The 25,077-nt window shown below is 35.6% G+C and overlaps 1 protein-coding gene across 1 annotated transcript; it reads left to right on the top strand.

Moving 5' to 3' along the window:
* The first annotated feature begins 16,180 nt into the window (after nt 1–16,180).
* Nucleotides 16,181–17,110, top strand: LOC112663631 (olfactory receptor 4P4-like). Its single transcript, XM_025452699.3, has one exon. It carries the CDS (start codon nt 16,181–16,183, stop codon nt 17,108–17,110), a length of 930 nt encoding a protein of 309 aa, XP_025308484.3.
* Nucleotides 17,111–25,077: the final 7,967 nt, after the last annotated feature.

Raw genomic sequence — 25,077 nt, 5'->3', positions numbered from 1 at the left:
GATTCGATAGAAGACGGCATCTTTCTGAGTTGAATGTGTTTTTTCAGTTTCTAGCAAGGACCTATTTGGATACAAGTCTACAAAATGGGGAAAATTCATCATTATTTACATAATGCACTTTCACACTACTTCAACATGGTAGGTTAGTAATAAAGTATCTTACAATAAATATTCTGAACATTCAAGGATCATGTAGAAACATTTGATAGTGTTTTCCTTAATGAAACCTAAAAGAAAGAAAGAGAGAGGCAGAGAGGACAGGAGATAAACCATCAATGTTTTAGCCGTGAATATTCAGTCAATTGGTCAGTCCATTGTGAAACGTATTTTTTAATCTGTTACCTCGACTGAGTTTTTATTTTTGTTATTTTTGTTATTTTTTATTTTTTATTGGTGTTCAACTTACCAACATACAGAATAACCCCCAGTGCCCGTCACCCATTCACTCCCACCCCTGCCCTCCTCCCCTTCTACCACCCCTATATCGTTTCCCAGAGTTAGCAGTCTTTACGTTCTGTCTCCCTTTCTGATATTTCCCACACATTTCTTCCCCTTCCCTTATATTCCCTTTCACTATTATTTATATTCCCCAAATGAATGAGAACATACAGTTTGTCCTTCTCCAATTGACTTACTTCACTCAGCATAATACCCTCCAGTTCCATCCACGTTGAAGCAAATGGTGGGTATTTGTCATTTCTAATAGCTGAGTAATTTTTTATTTATTTATGATAGGCACACAGTGAGAGAGAGAGAGGCAGAGACACAGGCAGAGGGAGAAGCAGGGTCCATGCCCCGGGACCCCGATGTGGGATTCGATCCCGGGTCTCCAGGATTGCGCCCTGGGCCAAAGGTAGGCGCTAAACCGCTGCGCTACCCAGGGATCCCTCGACTGAGTCAGCTGTAGAGCCAATTCTGGACTCAAGGACTTTACCACCTCATGCCCCAACAACACTGTCATTCACTACAGGTTCCACTGTAGTTTCAAGAAATGGCAAATACGTTCTTTGTCCAAATCCAGCAAAGAGGAATGAAATCTTGTTCATGGTATCTAACAATTAAGTATTATAAAAGCATTATCTATCTATTGTTCTATCAGTCCACCTATTGATCTATCATCTATATACCCATCTACATATCTACTTGATAGAATTATAGTTCGAGACATTTGTATAGTTCACATAATAATAGAAGAGTGGCATACATGAAAGAAGCAAAATAAAGTAATTTTTATCTGTTCACTGCTGATTTTAAGCATCTAGAAAGAAGTACATATTTAATAATAAGTATTCATAAAATGAATGAAATATTTAAGAGAATTTACTATTGATACAACCCAATATCTTTGGTCCTATTCAATACTCAGTTACCACTGAAAAAGGCTCCTACTTCTTCCAAAGTAAAATCATCATCTCCGCGGAGTATTTTCTGGAACACTCAAATAGATATTATTTCTATTTGATTATCTCTCCACCAGGAGCTGCTGTCCATTTCTTTTATTTCAACTTCTCACATTAGATTGTAAAACACTTCTAGAAAATTCTCTAAACCTTCTATCTTTCCACAAATGTAATACTTAAAAACGTGTTAGGTGTGCACTGTAGCATTGATCAGATAAATTTTCTCTGAGTGTTAAATACAAAGTTAATCCCCAACACAAATCTTACCAGTTTTGATAAGAGCTTATTCAAAAGTTAGGATGTTCAGTCAACCTCTTTTCTTCTCAAGAAAGAAAGGAATTTCTCACTCACATGAGAATTTAAAAAAAACAAAAAGTGTTCTAAAATTCTGTCTGAGCTCTTTGCTGTCACTGAGGCTCAGGTTCTTGCCTGCATGCCAAAGATAAAGTTGGTCTTGATTTCATCCCACACCTTCTGAAATCAACTCTCACATGGAATTTTTACTGAGAAATGCTTCTCTTTTGCCTTTCCTGCAGCAGTATTTAAACAGGAATGATGCATAATATAGGAGTCTGGGGAAAGTCATTCCCTAAAGTGTCCCTACTCTTTTAATTAAAGCACATGAAGTAGGTGTGATAAAGAACTTAAAGTTCAATATATATTAATAGATTATGGGGAAAAGGTGATCTCTTCTTGTAATTAAGGGTGTTTGATAGGGTCATAAATAATATTTTTTGAATAGAATGAAAAACCTGTGATTACATAGTAATCTAGAGTCCAATACTTGGTATCTGATATCATTATTCAAGAAAATGAATTAATATTTCTTAAAGAAATGGCTGATTCAAAAGATAAAAAAAAAAAAAAGAAATGGCTGATTCTAAGTTTTGGGCAGGGAATGTACAAGATGAATTGGAGTATCTTGTAATGCAAGAAGGTAAGGATGCTAACACATTCACACACATACACAGTCATTCACACTGTAATGAGAATATTACAAAGGGACAAAAGAGCCAATGGAAAGCCCTCCCACTGCCCAGTGCCAAAAACTGGAAAAAAATATTGAGCAACACAATCAATGACAATGAATTGAAATGTAACTCATAGTGTAAAAAATCCACAAGTTGTTATTGATATAACCACTTATATAAATAAATAATAAATCAGATGCAATAGACAAATCTCACATTAAAAAGAATTTCTGGGCAGCCCTGGTGGCTCAGCAGTTTAGTGTCGCCTCAGCCCTGGGTGTGATCCTGGAGACCTGGGATCAAGTCCCATGTCAGGCTTTCTGTATGGAGCCTGCTTGTCCCTCTGCCTATGTCTCTGCCCCTCTCTCTCTATCTGTGTGTGTGTGTGTGTGTGTGTCTCATGAATAAATAAATAAAATCTTTAAAAAAAGAATTTCTAATGATTTTGTAGGTCCTCTCAAAGGGTTATAGGATAACTCTCAATCTCTTATTTGTGGCCTCTACCAACTTAAGTTCCTTCCAAAAGTCACATTTTGGGATGAGGAAGGGGGAGTAAACCTACAGAGGAGAAATCTAGCAACACCACCTTAGCCAGGTGATCAGGCTAAAAGCAGTGGTGATGAGTCACACTGAAAGTATGTACCTACTGGTATGATGTGATGCAAATGGCACTTTGTCTCAGTAACCTTTGTCCCATAACCCACAACCCAAGTCTAATCCTGAGTACAGTACCAAACTCCATGTGGAGGTTTTATAAAATGTCGGAATAGTTCTCCTCAAAACTGTCAAGTTCATCAAAAACAAAAAAATGTAAGGGGCCCCCAGGTTGCTCTGTTGGGTAAACCTCCCACTCTTGTTTTGGCATGATCTCAAGGTACTGTGATCCAGCCCAAGTAGGGCTCTACAATAAGATTGGAGCCTGCTTCTCTGCACCCTCTCTCTCTCCCTCTTCCTTTCCCTCTGATTGCACACACACACACACACTCTCTCATAAATAAATAAATAATAATAAATAATAAATAAATAAATAAATAAATAAATAAATATTTTAAAACTCAAGAAAAGTTAAGACTACACTTATTGTAATGGGCACTGAGTAAGCTATAGAATTGTTGAATCATACTATACACCTGAGACTGCTAGTGCTGTATGTAATCATACCTGAAATAAAGAAAGAAAAGAACATTAGGAGAAACTGTTATGTCTAGAGGTGCAGTAGAAGACATGACAACTGAATGCAATGAGGTATGCTGGTTGAGATTTTGGCAATGAAAAATGGCATTGGTTAAAAACAAAGTAAATGAATAAAGTACAGATGTTAATTAAAACTAGTGTGTTCATATTTGTGAAAAATGTGCCATGTTATTTAGGATGATAACTGGGAAAACTGAGATCAGAGTATATGGGAACTCTGTATCATTTCCACAATTTTCCTGTAAATATAAAACTGAATAAAATATAAATTTATTAAAAATGGATAACTTATTTCAATTAATAATGTCATCAGAGTTTATCTGTTTCTAGCATGGGTCAGAAACTCCTTCCTTTTCAATGCTGAATATTCCGTTGTACACATGCCACAAAACTGAACTGCAAAGTCTATGTCCCATTTTGAGTCTAAAGACTACAACGTGCTATAAACCAGTAAGAGGTGATGTCCCAGTTTAGTCTATAAGCAGTAGGAACCTGAGAATCAAGAAGAATTAATGTGAAAGTGACAAGCCCTCAGACATGAAGAGCTAATGGTTCATAAAATAAAACCATAAAATGGTTTATATGTCATAAAAGTTTATCTGTGTTGTAGCATGGATCCGAAATACCTTCCTTTTCAATACCAAATAAAATTCTATTGTATGTATAGCACAGTTTGTTTATTCCTATGTTTTTTTTTTTAATTTTTTTTTTTATTTATTTATGATAGTCTCACAGAGAGAGAGAGAGGCAGAGACACAGGCAGAGGGAGAAGCAGGCTCCATGCACCGGGGGCCCGACGTGGGACTCGATCCCGGGTCGTCCAGGATCGCGCCCTGGGCCAAAGGCAGGCGCCAAAGCGCTGCGCCACCCAGGGATCCTGTTTATTCCTATGTTGATGGACCCTTGGGTTGCTGACACATTTTGACTATCATTACTAATGCTGATATGGAGGACATGAGTGTACACAGATCTCTTCTGGTGCCCACTTTCAATGCTTTTGGTATATACCCAGAAGTGGAAATGCTAGGTCAGCTGGTGTTTTTTTTTTTTTTACTTTCTGATGAATGTCATACTGCCTTTCACAGTGGTTGCACCATTTTTGTATTCTTATGAACCTGAGTTTCCTTAGTGATGTTTGGTATTTTTTTTCATGTACTCTTTCTCTGTTGTATATATATTTTTTGAGATGTTTATTCAAGTCGTTTTTTGATATTTAGTTGTAGGAATTCCATGAATTGCATTTTCATTCTTTTGATTGTGGCCTTTGATGCATAAAAGTTTTTAATTTTAAGGTAGTTTAATTAATTAACTTATTTTTCTGTAGCCTGGGGTTTTTTTGTGTCATATTCAAGAAATTATTGCCTACGATAATGTCCTGAAGCTGTCTTTTTTGTTTGTTTGTTTTTTTGATAGTCACACACACAGAGAGAGAGAGAGAGAGAGAGAGAGAGGCAGAGACACAGGCAGAGGGAGAAGCAGGCTCCATGCACCGGGAGCCCGACGTGGGATTCCATCCCGAGTATTTCAGGATCGCGCCCCGGGCCAAAGGCAGGCGCTAAACTGCTGCGCCACCCAGGGATCCCCCCTGAAGCTGTCTTTTTAATTTATATTTTCTTCTAAACGTTTTATACTTTTAGCTCTTATACTTAGGTCTTTGATTCATTTTATTTTGTAGTTAGTAAAGTTAGGGGTCTGCCTTCATTCTAAACGTGAATATCTAGTTTTTCGAAAACTACTTTTTGAAAAACCTACCTTTCCCCTTTATTCCCTTTCACTGTTATTTATATTTCTCAAATGAATGAGACCATATAATGTTTGTGCTTCTCCAATTGACTTATTTCAATCAGCATAATACCCTCCAGTTCCATCCACATCGAAGCAAATGGTGGATATTTATCATTTCTAATGGCTGAGTAATATTCCATTGTATACATTGACCACACCTTCTTTATCCATTCATCTTTTGATGGACACCAAGGCTCCTTCCACAGTTTGGCTATTGTGGACATTGCTGCTATAAACATCGGGGTGCAGTGTCCCCGCGTTTCACCGTATCTGTATCTTTGGGGTAAATCCCCAGCAGTACAATTGCTGGGTCGTAAGGCAGGTCTATTTTTAACTCTTTGAGGAACCTCCACACAGTTTTTCCAGGGTGGCTGTACCAGTCTGGATTCACACCACCAGTGCAAGAGGGTTCCCTTCTCTCCGCATCCTCTCCAACATTTGTTGTTTCCTGCCTTGTTAATTTGCCCCATTCTCACTGGTGTGAGGTGGTATCTCATTGTGGTTTTGATTTGTATTTCCCTGATGGCAAGTGATGCAGAGCATTTTCTCATGTGCTTGTTGCCATGTCTATGTCTTCCTCTGTGAGATTTCTGTTCATGTCTTTTGCCCATTTCATGATTGGATTGTTTGTTTCCTTGCTGCCAGATTTCAGGTTGTACGACAAAGCTGTGGTCATCAAGACAGTGTGGTACTGGCACCAAAACAGACACACAGATCAATGGAACAGAATAGAGAATGCAGAAGTGGACCCTCAACTTTATGGCCAACTTATATTCAATAAAAGAGGAAAGACTATCCACTGGAAGAAAGACAGTCTCTTCAATAAATGGTGCTGGGAAAATTGGGCATCCACATGCAGAAGAATGAAACTAGACCAATCTCTTGCACCATACACAAAGATAAACTCAAAATGGATGAAAGATCTAAATGTGAGACAAGAATCCATCAAAATCCTAGAGGAGAACACAGGCAACACCCTTTTTGAACTTGGCCACAGTAACTTCTTGCAAGATACATCCACGAAGGCAAAAGAAACAAAAGCAAAAATGAACTATTGGGACTTCATCAAGATAAGAAGCTTTTGCACAGCAAAGGATACAGTCAACAAAACTAAAAGACAACCTACAGAATGGGAGAAGATATTTGCAAATGACGTATCAGATAAAGGGCTAGTTTCCAAGATCTATAAAGAACTTATTAAACTGAACACTGTCAATTTAAAATGAGTTTTAAAATCAGGAGATGTGAGACCTACAACTTTTTCAAGATTTTTTTGACTACATATCCCTTGAGATTGCATGTGAATCTTTTAGCTGATTTCTCTATACCTGCAAAAATTGTCATTGGGGTTTTAATAGGGGTTGTATTAATTGTGTGTTGTTTCAGATATTATTGACATTTAAACAATATTGAATCTTCTGATCCACGAAAATGTGATATCTTTCAGAGCACACACACACATTGTTTTTTATAATATGATTTTCTATATATATATACCTGTGATATAGATTAATTTCTAAATTAGGCACAGTAAGAGATTAACAACAATAATAAAATGGAAAAATTACCACAATACAGTATAACAAAAGTTATCTGAATATAGTCTGTGTGTATGTGTGTGTGTGTGTGTGTGTGTGCGTGCGCATGTCTTTCTCAAATACCTGAATTTACTGTACTCACCCTTCTCCTTAGGATGATGTGAGATGAGAAAATGCTGTTGTGATGAGATGAAGTGAGGGGAATAACACAGACATTGTATTATAGCATGACTCTCCTACTGACCTTTTGACAATATGTGCAAAGGATCATCTGCTTCTGAACTCAAGATAATTATAACCATGGAAAGCAAAACCATGAGTCACTTGATAAATAGACCATAGTAAAACACTCAAATGAAGAATCTGTTGCCTTCCCAATCCAAAGAGGCCTACTGGCTGTTGTGCATTATTTTAGTGTTGGAGGGGATAGTTGGACCAAGATACTCTTCACTTTAAAAGGGATATCTTTTGGTTTGGTTTTATTTAAATTCAAGTTAGTTAACATATTGTGATTATCAATTTGGGGGTAGAAATTAGTGATATATCAGTTGCATGGAACACCCAGTGCTCATCACCTCATGTGCCCTCCTTAATGCCCATCATCCAATTACCCCAACTCCCCATTCACCTCCCTACCAGCAACCCTCAGTTTTTTCTGTGTACTTAAGAGTCTCTTATGATTTTTCTCCCTCTCTGTTTGTATCCTATTTTATTTTTACTTCAAAAGAGCTATCTTGATATGCTTTATATCCCTTAGACCATGGAAATTTCACTAAGCTTCAGTTACTTGAATTTTAATTATATATATATATTTTTTGCATCCTGTGACTGCATCCACAGAAGTGTCTTACCAATAAGTCTAGAGTAGTTATGTCTTGATCATTGGATCCACTCAGTGTAATGTCATCCTTACGATTGACCAGTATGGATTCATTGTATAATGAAAGACAATCAAGGTTCCTACAAATTAAATTATGACATTGTGCCAGAGAGTTGACACACCCCTGAGAGAGGTCAGTGAAGGCATGTTGCTGGCCTTGTAAGGTGAAATAAAATATTAAAGGATTTTGATGCAATCTTGCCTCACATTTAGATCTTTCATTCCATCAAAATCCTAGAGGAGAACATAGGCAATACCCTTTTTGAACTCAGCCACAGTAACTTCTTGCAAGATACATCCATGAAGGCAAAAGAAACAAAAGCAAAAATGAACTATTGGGACTTCATCAAGATAGGCTTTTGCACAGCAAAGGATACAGTCAACAAAACTAAAAGACAACCTACAGAATGGGAGAAGATATTTGCAAATGACGTATCAGATAAAGGGCTAGTTTCCAAGATCCATAAAGAACTTATTAAACTCAACACCAAAGAAACAAACAATCCAATCATGAAATGGGCAAAAGACATGAACAGAAATCTCACAGAGGAAGACATAGACATGGCCAACATGCATATGAGAAAATGCTCTGCATCACTTGCCATCTGGGAAATACAAATCAAAACCACAATGAGATACCACCTCACACCAGTGAGAATGGGGAAAATTAACAAGGCAGGAAACCACAAATGTTGGAGAGGAGGCAGAGAATAGGGAACCCTCTAACCCTGTCGGTGGGAGTGTGAACTGGTGCAGCCACTCTGGAAAACTGTGTGGAGGTTCCTCAAACAGTTAAAAATAGAGGTACCCTAGGACCCAGCAATTGCACTGCTGGGGATTTACCCCAAAGATACAGATGCAATGAAAGCCGGGACACCTGCACCCCGATGTTTCTAGCAGCAATGGCCACGATAGCCAAACTGTGGAAGGAGCCTCGGTGTCCAACGAAAGATGAATGGATAAAGAAGATGTGGTTTATGTATACAATGGAATATTACTCAGCTATTAGAAATGACAAATACCCACCATTTGCTTCAACGTGGATGGAACTGGAGGGTATTATGCTGAGTGAAGTAAGTCAGTCGGAGAAGGACAAACATTATATGTTCTCATTCATTTGGGGAATATAAATAATAGTGAAAGGGAAAATAAGGGAAGGGAGAAGAAATGTGTGGGAAATATCAGAAAGGGAGACAGAACGTAAAGACTGCTAACTCTGGGAAACGAACTAGGGGTGGTAGAAGGGGAGGAGGGCAGGGGGTGGGAGTGAATGGGTGACGGGCACTGGGTGTTATTCTCTATGTTAGTAAATTGAACACCAATAAAAAAAAAAAAAAAGACTCCTAACTCTGGGAAACGAACTAGGGGTGGTGGAAGGGGAGGAGGGTGGAGGGTGGGGCTGACTGGGTGACGGGCACTGAGGGGGGCACTTGACAGGATGAGCACTTGATGTTAATCTGTATGTTGGTAAATTGAACACCAATAAAAAATAAATTTATTTAAAAAATATCTGAGATCAAGAGTCACATGCTCTACAGACTGAGCCAACCAGTAACCCCCAAGGTGCTTAATTTAAGTCTTTTAAAAATATGCAGAAGTAGGATTGGTACATCATATCTATGGTAGTACATTTTTTAAGTTTTTGAATTCTGACCATATTCTTTCTCTAATGGCCATGCAATTTTGCATTGCCACCAACAGTGTATAAGAGTTTCCTGTTGTTCCCATTCCTACTAACATTTGTTATCCCTTGTCTTTGTTTTATAATAACAGTCTGAACAGGTGTGAGGTGATATGATTGTGGTTTTGATTTACACTTCCCGTTAATGACGTTGAGCACCTTTTCATATATTCTTTGGCCTTTTATATGTCTTCTTTGAAAAAATGACTATTCAGGTCTTTTGCCCAATTTCAATTGGATTATTTATTTATTTACTTGTTATTAAGTTACAATAATTCAATATGCATTTTCTTGTATTTTATGATTTTTTTTGTATTTTATGATTTTTAAACTTCTTATCAATTACATGTTTTGTGAATATTTCCCCATTCTGTAGATGCCTTTCAATGTCCTGTGTCTTTCCTTTTTTGAGCAGAATTCTTTGATTTGATATAGTCTCATTTGTTTTTAGGATTTTGTTGCCTGGTTTTCTTTTCTTTTCTTTTCTTTTTTTCTTTTCTTTTCTTTTCTTTTCTTTTCTTTTCTTTTCTTTTCTTTTTTCTTTTCTTTCTTTTCTTTTCTTTCTTTTCTTTTCTCTTCTCTTCTTTTCTTTTCTTTTCTTTTTTTTTCTGTCTGATCCAAGAAATAATTTGCAAAACCAAAGTCAAAAATCTTTTTCCCTCTTTTTTCTTTGGGGAGTTTTATGGTAGTAAGTCTTATGTTTACTTTTGATTTACTCCAATTTAATTTTATGATTTTGTGAAGTAGATGTCCTATTTTATTTTATTTTTTCATATGGATATCCAGTTTTCTCAAAAATATTTTTTGATGATATTGTTCTTTCCCTATTGTGTGTTTTGGAACCCTAGTCAAAAATCAGTTGACTATATGTATGTATGTTTTTGTCTGGGTTCTTTGTTCTGTGTCATTGTTCCATGTACTGTTTTTATGCCAATATCATACTGTTTGTTTACTATAGCTTTGTCATCCAGCTTGAAATCAGGTTTGGGATGTCTCCAGGTTTACTCATCTTTCTCAAAGATTGCTTTGGTTATTCAGGGTATTTTTGTAGTTCCAAAGAGAATAAGGGTTGTTTTTGTCTCTTTCCGAGAGAAATGCCATTGGAATTCTGATCAGAATTGCATTGAATCTATAGATCGCATTGAGGTATATGGATATTTTCAGAATATTTATCTTTCTAATCCATGAGCACAGATTATCTTTCTTTTTATTTGTGTATCATTGAATCCATTTCATCAATGTCTTATGGTTTTCAGTTTACGAGGGTTTTTCCTGCTTTGTTAAATTTATTCCTAAGTAGTTTATTGATTTTGAAGCTGTTGTAAGTGGGATCACTTTCTTAATTTCTCTTTCGGGGTTTGTCGTTACTTTGTAGAAATGCAATTGATTTTTATATGTTAATTTTTATTTTTCAACTTAATGTGATTCATTTATTATTTCTAATATTTTTTGGTGGAGTCTTTAGGATTTTCTATATATATCATGTCATTTGTTAATAGAGTGCTACTTCTTCTTTTCTCAATAAGATGCTTTTATTTATTTTGTAACCTAGTTTACTAAAAGTCTTTTGAGTAAAAAGTTGAATATAAGTAGTGAGAGCGAATACCCTTGTATTTTTCTGACTTTATCAGGGAAATATTTTGTGGATTGTGGATTTTGGATTGTTTAGTGATTTTTCTAAATTGTTTTCTTAAAAATCTTTATTTTTTGCTATGTCCAGTTATTGAACTGTCCCTTCGATTAGTGTAGTAGTTAGCAAGTTACTTGACAGAGACATCTTTAAACTATTTGCACAAATATAATAATACATAAATCTTGATCTAACATTTGTTGTGTTCAGATTTGATGTAATGTATCTTCTTTAATAGATGTTACAGCTTTTTCTTTTTTAATAATATAATACTTGTGCAAAAATTCCAGCTACACATGCAAATAATGTGTATTCTTTGTTAGATGTATAATTTTATGTATGTGTCTACAGTACTTTTAAAAGTATTGTTTAGATTTTCTCTATCTTTCCTGACATATTGTTTGCTTTATTTTTCAATAATTTAAAAGGGAACACTGAAATCTTCTGTGAAGATGGATTCATATTTTTTTCATATGGATTTACTTAATTTTGTTTCATGCATTCTGAATCTGCATTATTAAGTGCATGTATGAGTCGGAGTCCAGTGGCAAGGAGAAGACAATTGCTATAATTTAAGAGCTGTATTGGAAGTGGTTATTTTCATGATGTGTACAGCTGTAGGAGAACCCAAGGAATGTGTAATGGCCCAGCCATGTGAAGTTGAGTGTATTAGAGTATGGTGGGTGCACAGAAGGGGCGAGCAGAAGAATGGAAATAAGCAATATAGGAAAGAAAAATATATTATAAAATAAAACCTTAGATGGACCTTCATGGACCCATGACGATTATCTGGTATTAACTAAGGGCTATCATTTACTCAACCTGTTCCCATTAGATTCTACTGACATTCTATTTCTCTCTCACCCAAGGTAGGGAGGGAGATAAAAGAAAGCAAAACAAAAACAAACTAAAATAAGGAGAGAAAATGATTGTGCATTGTGGCCTTTCTAAATTCTTTCTTTCTTTCTTTCTTTCTTTCTTTCTTTCTTTCTTTCTTTCTTTTTTTTTTTTTTTTTTGCTTTCACCTGATATCCTTTATTATAAGCAAAATCTCTGTTCCTGCTACATTTCATTAACATAATTATTATGGGAATTTGTTAAACGTATATGTATAAGGACAGTTCCATCTTTAAATAGGGCTAATTTTAACTGCAGCATTGTAGACAAAGGAAAGCATGGAATCAAAATCTAAATCTGCACACAATATGGATGTACCGTATGTTTACATCTCATTTTTGTTTGCTTGTTTAGCTTTCATGAATTTATTTTTTATTTTATTTTTTCAATAATAAATTTATTTTTTATTGGTGTTCTATTTGCCAACATACAGAATAACACCCAGTGCTCATCCCGTCAAGTGCCCCCCTCAGTGTCCATCACCCATTCACCCCCACCCCCCACCCTCCTCTCCTTCCACCACCCCTAGTTCATTTCCCAGACTTAGGATTCTTCATGTTTCCAAATTCTGACCACATCCTGAACTAGGTAATATCCAGTATCACAAAAAGGTTATAATTGGAATGATAAAAAAATTCAATACTTATTATAGATATATACTTTTAAGTATATATATACATATATAGTATCATGATAAAACAACAGAGACCTCAGTCTTTAAGGGAATTATTCTAGGATAGGAGAGAGGGGGAAAACAAATACCCATAACATTACATCAGTGCTATAACACTAGAGAAGTATTGAATCACTCAGGTAATAACTCTCATGAGATTAATAAAATAAGCCTCAAGCCCATATATGGGCTTCAATGATCTTATAAAAATGTGAGCTTTATTTATCAAATAATAGCCACATATGCATTGGCCACTGTAAGATGCCTGTGGGAGTTTCAGGCCCCTCTGTGCTTTTAATTCAAGGTATTCCCAGTAATGCTCTCCTGAAAGGTTCTTTTGGTTGGAAGATTCACAGGAGAGTCAGAGACATTCCACATGTGTTTCTGTTGTATAGCACAGGCATAGAAATTAAAAAACAAAACAAAACAGCCTGAAGGATCCTTGACATTCCAAAGAGATGTAAAATCCTGCAGAAGTGAGCATCCTGGTAAGTATGTCTGTGTGTGTGTGTCTATAGTATTTTTATATATTAATTTTTACATATATATGTATATTTAAATTGGGAGAAACTAGGATTTTTAACAATTCATTTCAGATAAAAATATTGATCTTATTGAAATCTTATCTTTACATTTAAATTCTTCTGGAATAAATTTTCTTCATGGTTATTTCTAAGATAAGTCATTAAAGATATTCAGAATAAAATATGGATAATTTGAGGACAAATTGAATATTTAATGATTTTCTTTATACTTGTGAGAGGGTATTTAAGCAAAATGAATGAAGTGTGAGCTCCCAAATCATACAGAAAAAGATTAGATACAGACTCCCCCTTAGTGCTTGTGTAACCTTGGGTTCAAATTTCCTTATTTGCGAAACAGGGACAATAGTACAATAATATACCTCATCAAGTCATAGTGTAGGTGAAATGGTTGTTATATAAAAAGTACTTACTAAATACTAAAGTGCCTAGAATATAGTATTACTTAATATTTGGTATTTAAACATTTTAGTCTAAATATATCACATAATTCAGCCCATACCTTTCTTTTTTTTTTAATTTTTATTTATTTATGATAGTCACAGAGAGAGAGAGGCAGAGACACAGGCAGAGGGAGAAGCAGGCTCCATGCACCGGGAGCCCGACGTGGGATTCGATCCCGGGTCTCCAGGATCGCGCCCTGGGTCAAAGGCAGGCGCTAAACCGCTGCGCCACCTTGGGATCCCCAGCCCATACCTTTCAACTTCACATTTTACTTTATTATAAATATGATAAATCATTTTAAAAAGCCAAAAAATCTGGGTGCCTTGGTGGCTCAGTCAGTTAAGCATCTGACTCTTGGTTTGAGCCCAGGTCATGATCTCAGGATCTTGAGATCAAGTCCTTCACTGGCTCTACATTCAGTGTGGGGTCTGCTTGAGATTCTCTCTCTCCTCCTGTCCCTGCCCCTGCTTGCTCTCTCTCTCAAATAAATAAATATTTCTAAAAAGGCAGAAAAATCATGTCAAATTGTCCTTGATGGATTTTTATACTATCTATAGACTCTTATGCCTTAGTCATAATCCCCACTTCCAAAGAAGCTAATGAAACTTTTTTCTTTTTAACCTGTAGTTGACAAGTGTTTGCAAATAATTCCTCAGATGTTGTTCTCAAGTAACTTAAAATTTAAGGGGAGATTCTTGAAAGAAACTCTTTAAATAAAAAAATATGCTAAAAGATGGACTCAAAAGAAACTCCAAAACCGTGCAAATATCTGTGGTTTGTGTTTGTATCGGGGGGGGGGAGGGGGGGGGAAGAGAGAGAAGTGGAACAGGTTTTGTTTTGTTTCTATTGATTAAATAAATACCACAAGAAAATGATTTGAAGATGAGCCTGGGGATATTCATGCATAAAGGAACTTTCTCAGAGGATTCTATGGGCATTGCTTTGTAGAATGTTTTTCTATATGGATCTGTGTTTTCCTAACTGATGTTCAATCACTGTAAGCTGAGCCACACTGGACCAAACATTGGGAGGGGTGAGTCTTGGACCAATGTCCAGGACACATTCTGAACTGAGAGTTTAACTTGCTACAGTTTTGTTCTACAATTTTATGAAAGATTATCCTTGAATTCATATATGTTCTTTAATCAATCATATTCTTCCACATAAATAAGGACTAGGTTTGGATATTATCAATTTATACATAGAAAAAACTTTGCTAAGCTCTATTGTTTCAACCCAGAACAAATTGATACAAACACCAATTTTTGCCTTTGCATTTAATGTATGTGTAACATGAGTTTTTCAACTATCCCATTGTAGTAGAATACAAAATGCACAGGGAAAACCAATTCACTGATGAAAGTACTGATAATCTGTTTTCTTATACGACAACTTGTTCTTTTCCATTTTGGGGAGCATTATTCTTCATCCTTGATCATATCAGAATCATAAGCCTCTATAATATAACCTTAAATGAACTTTATTTCGCTCTTGGCACAGGGCAGGCATATACAGTATCACTACCAGCTGAAGAAGGAGGATTGGGAAGAATGAATTGCTCAGTACTAAGAAAAAAAAGAATTTTTACAATTTGCAACAATGTGTGTGGAGCTAGAGTGTATTATGTTAAGCAAAATAAGCAACAAATCAAGTCAATCAGAGAAAGACAAATACAATATGATCTCATTCATTTGGAATTTAGGAAACAAAATAGATGAACACAGGGTAAGGGAAAAATGAAAAAATAAAGAAAGGGAAGCAAACTTTAAGAGACTTTTAACTACAGAGAACAAAATGAGGTTTGTTGGAAGGAGGTGGGTGGAAGAGGAGCTAGATAGGTAATGGGTATTATGGAGGGCACATGTGATAAGCACTGAGTGTTATACATGTAAGGTACAAATCATTAGATTTCAGACCTGAACCCAATTTTACCATATATATCAAGTAGCTAAAATTTAAATAAAAAATTGAAACAAAAAAGAAATATGAGAGCTACACATAACACACACAGATATATATAGCACAGTGAAGGGATGGTATTTGTTTAAACTTATATGGGTAGTTAATGGCAGAAATGGAGTAAGACCCATATCTTTTAAGAAGGTGGAAAACAGCTGGAAGCCTATTTACTCAGTGAGTAATGTGGCATAGACATTAAGAGCATAAAAATTGCATCTGATACAGGCATCTGATATCTTAGGTTGCTACCTAATACTTTAATGATTTGGTGCAATTAGTGAACCAACCTATTTTTCTGTTTCCTCATATGTAAAATGAATATCAGAATAGTAACCATTGCGTTGTTATGATTTCAATGCTTGCAAAATGTTTACGATAATTTCAAACATAATATGTTTTTATTCAATATAATTTGAAATATAATGATACCCTTGCTCTGAAAGGCTTTATAAGAGTGTAACAAATTCTCTAAATCTTTTTTTATAAATAGTCCAAAACTTAAAAAACACTATTGAAGATGTAACATGTTCTTTATCATTTCAGATGAATTAAGTTTCTGTTGTGTCTCTGGAATGACCTCAACCTCATGGAAAATCAGAACAATGTCACAGAATTTGTTTTCATGGGTTTGTGGGGAAATAAACAAATGGAGCTACTGTTCTTTTTCCTGTTCCTGCTCTGTTATTTGGCCATCTTAATGGGAAACTTCATCATCTTACTCACGATCATCTGCAGCCATCTAATTGAACAACCAATGTACTACTTTCTCTGCCACCTTTCTCTCATGGACCTCTGCTACACTTCCACTGTAGTCCCCAGACTAATCAGGGACTTAGGTGCAGCCAGAAAAAACATTTCCTATAACAACTGTATGACCCAGCTCTTCACTGCCCACTTGCTGGCAGGGGTGGAGATATTCATCTTGGTGTCCATGGCTTTAGACCGTTATGTGGCCATTGTCAAGCCCCTGCATTACATGGTCATCATGAGCCGGCGGAGGTGTAACCTGTTGATTTTCATGGCCTGGAGTGTGGGGTTTTGGCACTCTGTTGCTCTATTGCTCATGGTACTCAATTTACCTTTCTGTGGTCCTAATCAGATAAATCATTACATATGTGATGTGAAGCCTCTTTTGAAACTGGTGTGCAGAGATATTCGTGTTGTTAATATCTTAGTGATTTCAAACTCAGGAATGGTGGTGGTTGCTGTGTTTCTTGTCCTGGTGGCTTCTTACATTCTCATATTATACAATCTGAGGACCCACTCCTCTGTAGGGAGACGCAAAGCTCTCTCCACGTGCAGCTCTCATGTAATGGTGGTCATTTTATTCTTTGTGCCTTGTATCTATATTTATGTTCTACCTGCAGGGAGTGAAAACAAGGATAAGGAGATCTCTGTGTTTTACACTGTGATTGCTCCCTTGTTGAATCCTCTCATCTATACCCTGAGAAACATGGAGATGAGAAATGCCATGTGGAAGGTGTGGTCTAAAATGGCACATACGAAATTCAGGTAAAGGTGATATTCATTCCACTTCTGACCATGTGTTCCCAGAGCATTTATTATTTGAGATGTTATGGAAAACATAGCTTTCTTTGGGGAATTGGACTAAATGAGCTCTAACATTATAAGAGACAAAGAAGCAAGTCACTGTAGTTCAGATTGCAATATGTACACTAAAGTTGCCAACTGGTTCCACATGTGGTTGAATGGGTTTGAGGAATGCTAGAAATGTCTTTCTAAAACACATGCCTAATCATAGCACTGTCCTCTCCAATAATGTACACAGAACAATATTTCCTTGGAATAAAATCCAAAGTTCTCACTTGTTTATCACAATTGGTCCTGGCTGAATCTGCTAGTCTCAGAAGGCATTATAATGGTAGAAAGGATGGTGTTAAAATGACAAGTTTTGGGGTCAGGGAGAGCTCAGCGATTACTGACTCTGGTACATTTTTATCTTTGTGTCTTGGTTATTTGCTTTAATTATATATGCATCTCCATCTTTCAAATATCTATGAAATGTGTAATGATGTACTTTATAAAGTTGAAATATTTCTTTGGCTAACACGTGTGAAGATTGAGGAGGGCATGTGGCTTCTAGAAACATAGATTTTTCCTCTTTTTGTACTTTTCTTCATTTCTTTCCCTTTCCTAGGCTGCTTTCAGTCAGCTACACTGCACTCCTCTACATTCTCCAAACATACTCTAAAGTCTATCAGCTCTATAACTGTTCTTCTATCTTTTCTGCTTGTAATGCTGCTCCCACGATGCATTCGTGTTCATATCTTACATATAAAACACACTCCTGATATTTTCTTATTCCAGAAGATTTTGCCAATTCATAAAAAAACCAGTAGTATTTATTATTTCTTCCTTGTTCTTTTGTTGCTATGAAACTGTGCAATTACTCCTTTTAAAATAATCCTGTGTTCCATATTGGTGTTTCTTCCTATGTGTTTTTCCAGTTGGATTGAGTCAACTCGGTCAAAAATGTACTGTATCTTTATTTTTCTTTTATCTATTTTCTAGGAAAACCTATACAAATTAATAAATAAACAGTGAATTAAATTCAAAGATGCTATCTTTTCTTTTTATTGCATTTTACATGCTGTTCTCACATATCCAGAACTTCCCCTTATGTTATGAACTACCATGCATTAGTAATAAAATATGTAATGTCAGAAAGGTTAAAAATTAAACATACATCCCATGTAGCTCCCTGGAAAGGTATAAAATCCATGAGATTCCAGCTCCCTATTATGTCTTTTTACTTATTTTCTACATTTGAAGGTGCTATTACTTTAATTTTCTTTTATCCTCTTGTCTTTTGAATCACATAATCCCATTAGCTCTGTGTCTTGGTTCCCATTTGTGTAGACATTTCTCTCTGCTTTGCCTTTTCTCAGAAGAATGATTGCATATTTTGCACATTGAGTTTGCTCAGCTGAATTACTCCTGCCCGAGAGTAAGGAGAAGTCCAGGAAAAACCATAAATGTGATGGTGTTTATCTTCTATGTCAGGAAACCTTCCTTTGTTATTTGCAGTCTTACAACTTTTCACATCTAACTGATTACTGATTTTTTTCATGGATCCATGATAACCTGTAGGATAGCATTGGAAAATGTTCTATTTCTAGGAAATTAAGTCTGTCTAGTTATAGTTTGGTTTGACTTCGTTTAAGATATTAATTTTCCAAGGATTATTTGGATTATTTTGTAAAGAATAGGAATGTAGTGTGTATATTTGTTCTAGCCTATAGAACATAGTCTTCAAAAATAATGTCTTCAAAAATACCTGAAATCTATTTTATAAATAATCCCATATAACCCACAAAACAAATGGTTTTAGAAGTGGTTAGAAAATAAAGAAAAATAAAACAAAATCAATTCTCAGAAGAGCGAGTTAATGTGAACTGAGACACATGGAGGGCTTAGGGTTACACACAAGGTACTTGTATGCATCTCTAAGGAGTATCCCAGTGTATTTGTGTGTGTCATTGGTAAACATATGACCAGCTATATCCTTTTGTGTATTGACACAAGCTTTGAGAGAAGCTTGTTCAAAAACATTATGTTGAAATAGACACCAGTAAAACAGTGAGTTCTGATTCCATCATACTAAAGTAGTAGAATCTCTTATTTCTGCAGGGTTACTACACTTTCAAAGCCTGAAGCAAATAGTAAACATAAAAACCTGCTCCTTTCTGTCACAGAAAGCACACATTTCCTTTTCTTATTCTTATCTAGTAGCTCTTTGAGCAAATTGTTTTAACTTATAAAGAATTGTGTTTTTTTCTTTACACACACACACACACACATATGTATATATATTTATCGAAGTTCTATTTTTTACTTTATAAATTCCTTTTTATTGGAGTTCATTTGCCAACATATAGTATAACACTCAGTGCTGAAGCATATAGTATAACACCCAGTGCTCATCCCATCATTGCCCTCTTCAGTGCCTATCACCCAGTCACCGCATTCCCCCATTCCTCCCCTTCCACTACCCCTTGTTCATTGCCCAGAGTTAGGAGTCTCTCATGTTTTGTCACCATTTCTAGTTTTTCCCACTCATTTCCTCTCCTTTCCTCTATAATCCATTCAAGAAACAAACAATCCAATCATGAAATGGGCAAAAGACATGAACAGAAATGTCACCAAAGAAGGCATACTCATGGCCACAAGCACATGAGAAAATGCTTCGCATCACTTACCATCAGGGAAATACAGATCAAAACCACAATGAGATATCACCGCACACCAGTAAGAATGGGGAAAATTAAGAAGACAGGAAATAACAAATGTTGGAGAGGATGTGGAGAAAGAGAAACCCTCTTGCCCTGTGGGTGGAAATGTGAACAGGTGCAGCCACTCTGGAAAACTGTGTGAAGGTTGCTCAAAGAGTTAAAAATAGAGGCTTCCCTATGACCCAGCAATTGCACAACTGGATGTCTACCCCAAGAATTGTGTTCTTATTGGAACAATGGAACTAACATTATTTATCTTACAATATGCACTATTGTGAGATGAAATTATATGATGACCCTAAGACACAAAATAATTTCTCAATAAATTGTTGTTATTGTGGTTGTTATCATTATTTTGCAGTGGTTAAGATCCTATAACAATTAATCTAAAGTTTAATGTGTATAAAGGAAATTGTTAATATATGGATCTGTGCATAATGGAAGAATATTGGTTCACTGAATGTCAGTGTGCACATTTTGGGCTCAGCCAAATAACCTGCAGAAATGAAATCACATGGGACTAAGCCAAATGGTAAACAGAATAAATTTTGCATTGAGTTCTGTTTCCCCCCCCATATTTTATTATATTCTCACCTGACAATATAACTTTTTTAACCTAGCGTGTATAAAGAACATGTTGTTTATTCTTTTACCATTCCTTTTCTTCTGCCCTCCATTCCCCTACCATTTATTTCCTCATTGTTAATCCATGACAATAAATAACCCAAGTTCCAGTCCTGATATTGTAGGTCACTATTCTATCCATCTATGTACTCTACTGATGCAGGTTACTGTAGATAATGATGCATATTGGACTGTTATGCATCTGCTTGGTTCTGAAAAACCAAAAAAATCTGAGTTTCCCATCTCAGATTTATCTAAACTACTGTAAAAGTAAATTTCCAACTGGAGCAAGAAAGCCTACTTAAGAGAGTCTTTCTTTAAAAATAAGATCAGGAAGCCATAAGTGAGGAAGAATTTATGCACGTCCTCATTGAAGAAACCATGAAGATTTTTGAAATTTTCAGAGAGCTGCAAGCCCTCAGCCTGGACTTAACTTCTTCCTCACCATGACCCCTCAATCATCTGCATTCTTTACTTCTAAAGGAGCTCTAATCCCTCATTTAGCCCAACCAATCCCAGCTGCCCTAATTCCAACCTCTGTTTTGCATTGAGAACCTGAATGAGAATTACACTCACAGCCTTTCAGCTATATGACTCTGCTTCACTTTGTCTTCCTGGGAACACACTTTAGATTTCTACTTGAGTCTGTATCTTTGAAATTGCAATTCTAATGGCCCAAATAAATTTTCATATTATTATTGTTATTATTTTTTAATGCATGAGAGACACAGAGAGAGACAGAGACATAAGCAGAAGGAGAAACAGGCTCCCTGCAGGGAACCCAATGCAGGACTCCATCCCAGGATCCCAGAATCATGCCCAGAAATGAAGGCAGATGCTCATCAACCACTGAGCCACACTCAGGGATCCCAAATCGTTGTATGTTTTGATTTTCAGTGAATTCTTTCTTAGCACTACCCTAATACTATTTCATGCAATATGATTTTTTCTTCAGAAAGCAAGATGAGCCCAAGGTCGGCTTGTGGAGCCTCCAGAGAAACTTCTTGACACAGGCTAGCACACAGATAAGTAAAGTTATATCCAGAAAATGCCCACAGGCACCAGGGTCAGTACCATGGAGAGCAACTCAGAGCCTTGGATGAAGTTCTGTTCAGAAATGCCTCTGGGAGATAATTTTTCAGAGTTGCAAATACCTATTAATTCTTGTGTTGTCATGTGTTATAATATGCTCTTTTGAATCAATTTTCCCTTTAGAGTTATGCACAAAATAAATAACTCCTAGAACTTAAAATGTATATTTGTTTTTGCAAGAATCTCAAAATACTTAAAAATTTTTTGAAGTCTGAAAATCCACTTCTTACATTCCTGATGGTCAATGGATGTTTAAGTTCTACTCTCCTTGCATATATATAAAATGTCTTAACATGTTGATATTCTTTAAATAATTTTAGAGAATCAACCTAAATGTGTCTAAATAATTGGTTTATAATCTCTACATTTTATTTCATCTTTAGATACTGGAGAAGAATCGGCAGAGTGAGTACCTCAGGAGGGAGCCCTCCTGATTTGATCTAAAACTCTTCTTACAGAGACTGAAAGCTAATGATCGGTGAATTAACCATGGCACTTTCATTGGACAATGCTCCACCAAACTGTGCTGCTTTGGATTGGTTATCTGTTACTTAAATTTATTCCATTTAATCTCACTCGTAGGCTTTATTTTCTGTAGCAGCATAAGTTAGTTTGACTACTACAAAAACAATTTAACCAACAGTAGTCTTATTATACATTATTATGAGGAGAATTCCACTTGAGAATGAGAACAGTAGAGTTGAGGTTAATGAAATCTTTAAGTTTCAGTGAACTTTATTGAGTTCCTTTTTGGTTGCTTTTACATTTTTCTCCATATTCTCTTATGAATAGCCAGTTTATGATTGCATGTCCCAATGATGAATAACTTACTAACTTTCAAAAAATCTTGTCATCCTAAAATGGACTGGATTTATCTGACTGAATTAAGGTAACTTTATAGTGGGCCGTATTCTGATATCATTAGGTGAAAATTTGAACTCATTGTGGAAACTCTACTTTAACTATAAGAACAATTATTCTTATTGTTTAAATAGCACAATCAAAAGTCAATGCAGCATGATTATGTAGTGCAACCAAAGAAATAAAGTAATAATTTGTATCTTTACAGTGCAGGGAAATGGCAGGCTAGGTTATTAGTATTAAGAAATGCCAAAAACAACCAATGTTTTAGAGTAATTCTATTTCTCTTTACTAACTGATTGTTCCAAATTGAAATTTATCACGGTCATCCTCTTTAATATGTGTTGTGATATTTTGTGGGAGGATTTTGTTTCCTTGTGAGGCTGGCTATATATGTGCCCGTGGCAATTTCAGAGACTGTTGACTCCAAAAGGTAAAAAAGGAAACTAATGTGCGGATTTGAACCTTGAATGACACTGGGGTGGTTTACATTATTTTTTTTTATTCCTCAATATATTTCTGGATTATGTAATAGTTTATGGATTCTATAAATGTGGACAATGAAGTTTTAAGAGGTCAGCAATAACCTCAACATTCATAAATGTTATGGAAGGGGAAAATTAATTTTGTGTACTGAGGTCTTATTAAAAGTTATTGGATATAGGGAAGGCAGACAATAAGGTAAGTGAGGAAAATGTTTGAATAGTGTCTTTGCTTATAATTGTTGATCGACTTCTCATAGAATATTGGCCAGATTAGTCTGATTTTAAACTGTACACATCAATTGTAAATAACCATAACTAAAATGGAATAAAGCAAATATAAGGACACAGTTGACTTAATATCAAACCTCTGACTAGTAGGAACATTTAGGTAACTGGTTTTCTTTTTATATTCACATTGTTACTGCTATAGAAACACAATCTGAATCAAAACCGTTCTCCATTCAGAAATTATCCTTCGTTGTGTGTCTACGTCTCTTTTGTTCTGTGTTTCCAACCAGGGAATGAATATTTTTTCCTTTCATCACTTATGATTTCAATTATTTGACAAATTGAGAACATGTCATCAAGAATATAGTATGTGTTTCAAGGACAATAATTTTCTCACTGGACTGCACTCACATCTTCCTTTTACTTCAGCAAACAGCAGTGATCATGATAACATGTCCCTTCATAAATCAGGATAAATATTTAAGAGCTATTGTGGGTGGAACATCTCTGATAATCCAGACATTGAGACACAATCTTACCTGAACGAAAGCTCAGTTTGCTAAAACCCATTTAAAATTATTTCAAAATTATTTGGAATCAAGAATGCTGGACCATATATTTATATGAACTGCAAAATACATCCCCCCAAGTATTCATAAACATAGATTAGGTAATTGGTAATCTGTCACCTTGTATACTTTTTTTTTAAAATTGGGATGAGAATCAATATGCCTCTTCTCCCTGCAGGCCTCCCGGATACCCCACCTTTGTTCTTTGCTCACAAGAATGGGATGCAGCCCTCAGACTGGGTGGGAATCAAGATATCTGTCCTCCACATGATTTTACATTCTGATGCTAAAAACTACTTAGATTGCCTTTATCTGAATCTCTTTTTGAAAATCAGGGGTTTGAGTCTCAGTGCTGAGACAAATCTCCCTTGGAATTACACTCTATAACAGCTTCTTTGGTTGGATTTTATGCCTAGACTATGTATAAAAACTGAAAATCCTAGGAAAAGTCCTGAAATGCAAATATTCTTGGGTAATTTCTTTTTTATTTTTCATTTACACTTGCTATCACAAATTTATATTATTTTTTTTTAATTTTCGTTTAGTTTGTAATCTGTAAATCAGATAAATGAATAAATTGGCTCTTTTTTTTTACAACTTAAATCCTTTGACAGTCTATTTGCTGCATAATTTTCAAGCATTCTTTGCTTTTAATGTGCCTGAACCTATTTTAGTTAAATATGTACAATTTATTTTTGTCCACAGGGCAAGAAAGATTATCTTTAGTTTTTAGGTTTTTTTTAGAGAGAGAGAAGAGGGAGTGGGGCAGAAGCTGAGGGAGAGAATCTTAAGCAGGTTCCATGCCTGACACAGGGCTCTCTCCTGTTCTTCTTTCAGGATGATCTGGACAAATTCTGTTTTATTCGGGACTGTGTTTTCAGGATAGATAATTTATTTAAAAATATCAGTTTGTGGAGCGCCTGGGTGGCTCGTTTAGTTAAGCATCCAACTCGATTTCAGCCCAGGTCATCATCTCAGAGTGCACATTATAACGCACATGTTTATTTTTAAAAATCATGTAAATTATATTCATTTTGTTATCTAATAGTATAACTGACAATAATAAAATTGCTTCTTTAACAGCAAACTAACATTTAAATATCCCTGAATCATTAATGGTAATGTTGAAAATCTACCCTATTATTCATGTTATAGAATTATTTACAATAGATTTCAAAAATGAGAAATATAAAAAAGAAGCATAACTCTCAGTGTCAGGAATAATTAATATTACTTATTCAATAACATCAATCTGCTTTTTGGTCAATTTTATGGTATTGTTCTCATGATGCTAATTTTGTATAGATTCATGGTTTCTTTCTTTTCAGATACTGAACCCATCTGTTTACAATATATGCCCGTCCAAAACAC

This window comes from Canis lupus, chromosome 18 (assembly GCF_003254725.2).
Source record: "Canis lupus dingo isolate Sandy chromosome 18, ASM325472v2, whole genome shotgun sequence".
NCBI classification, from domain to species: Eukaryota; Metazoa; Chordata; class Mammalia; order Carnivora; family Canidae; genus Canis; species Canis lupus.
This window is presented reverse-complemented; position numbering and strand designations above follow the sequence as displayed.

What these genes read in the sequence shown, in the direction of transcription:
- LOC112663631 (XM_025452699.3), top strand. Translation starts at nt 16,181, where the DNA reads ATGGAAAATCAGAACAATGTCACAGAATTTGTTTTCATGGGTTTGTGG.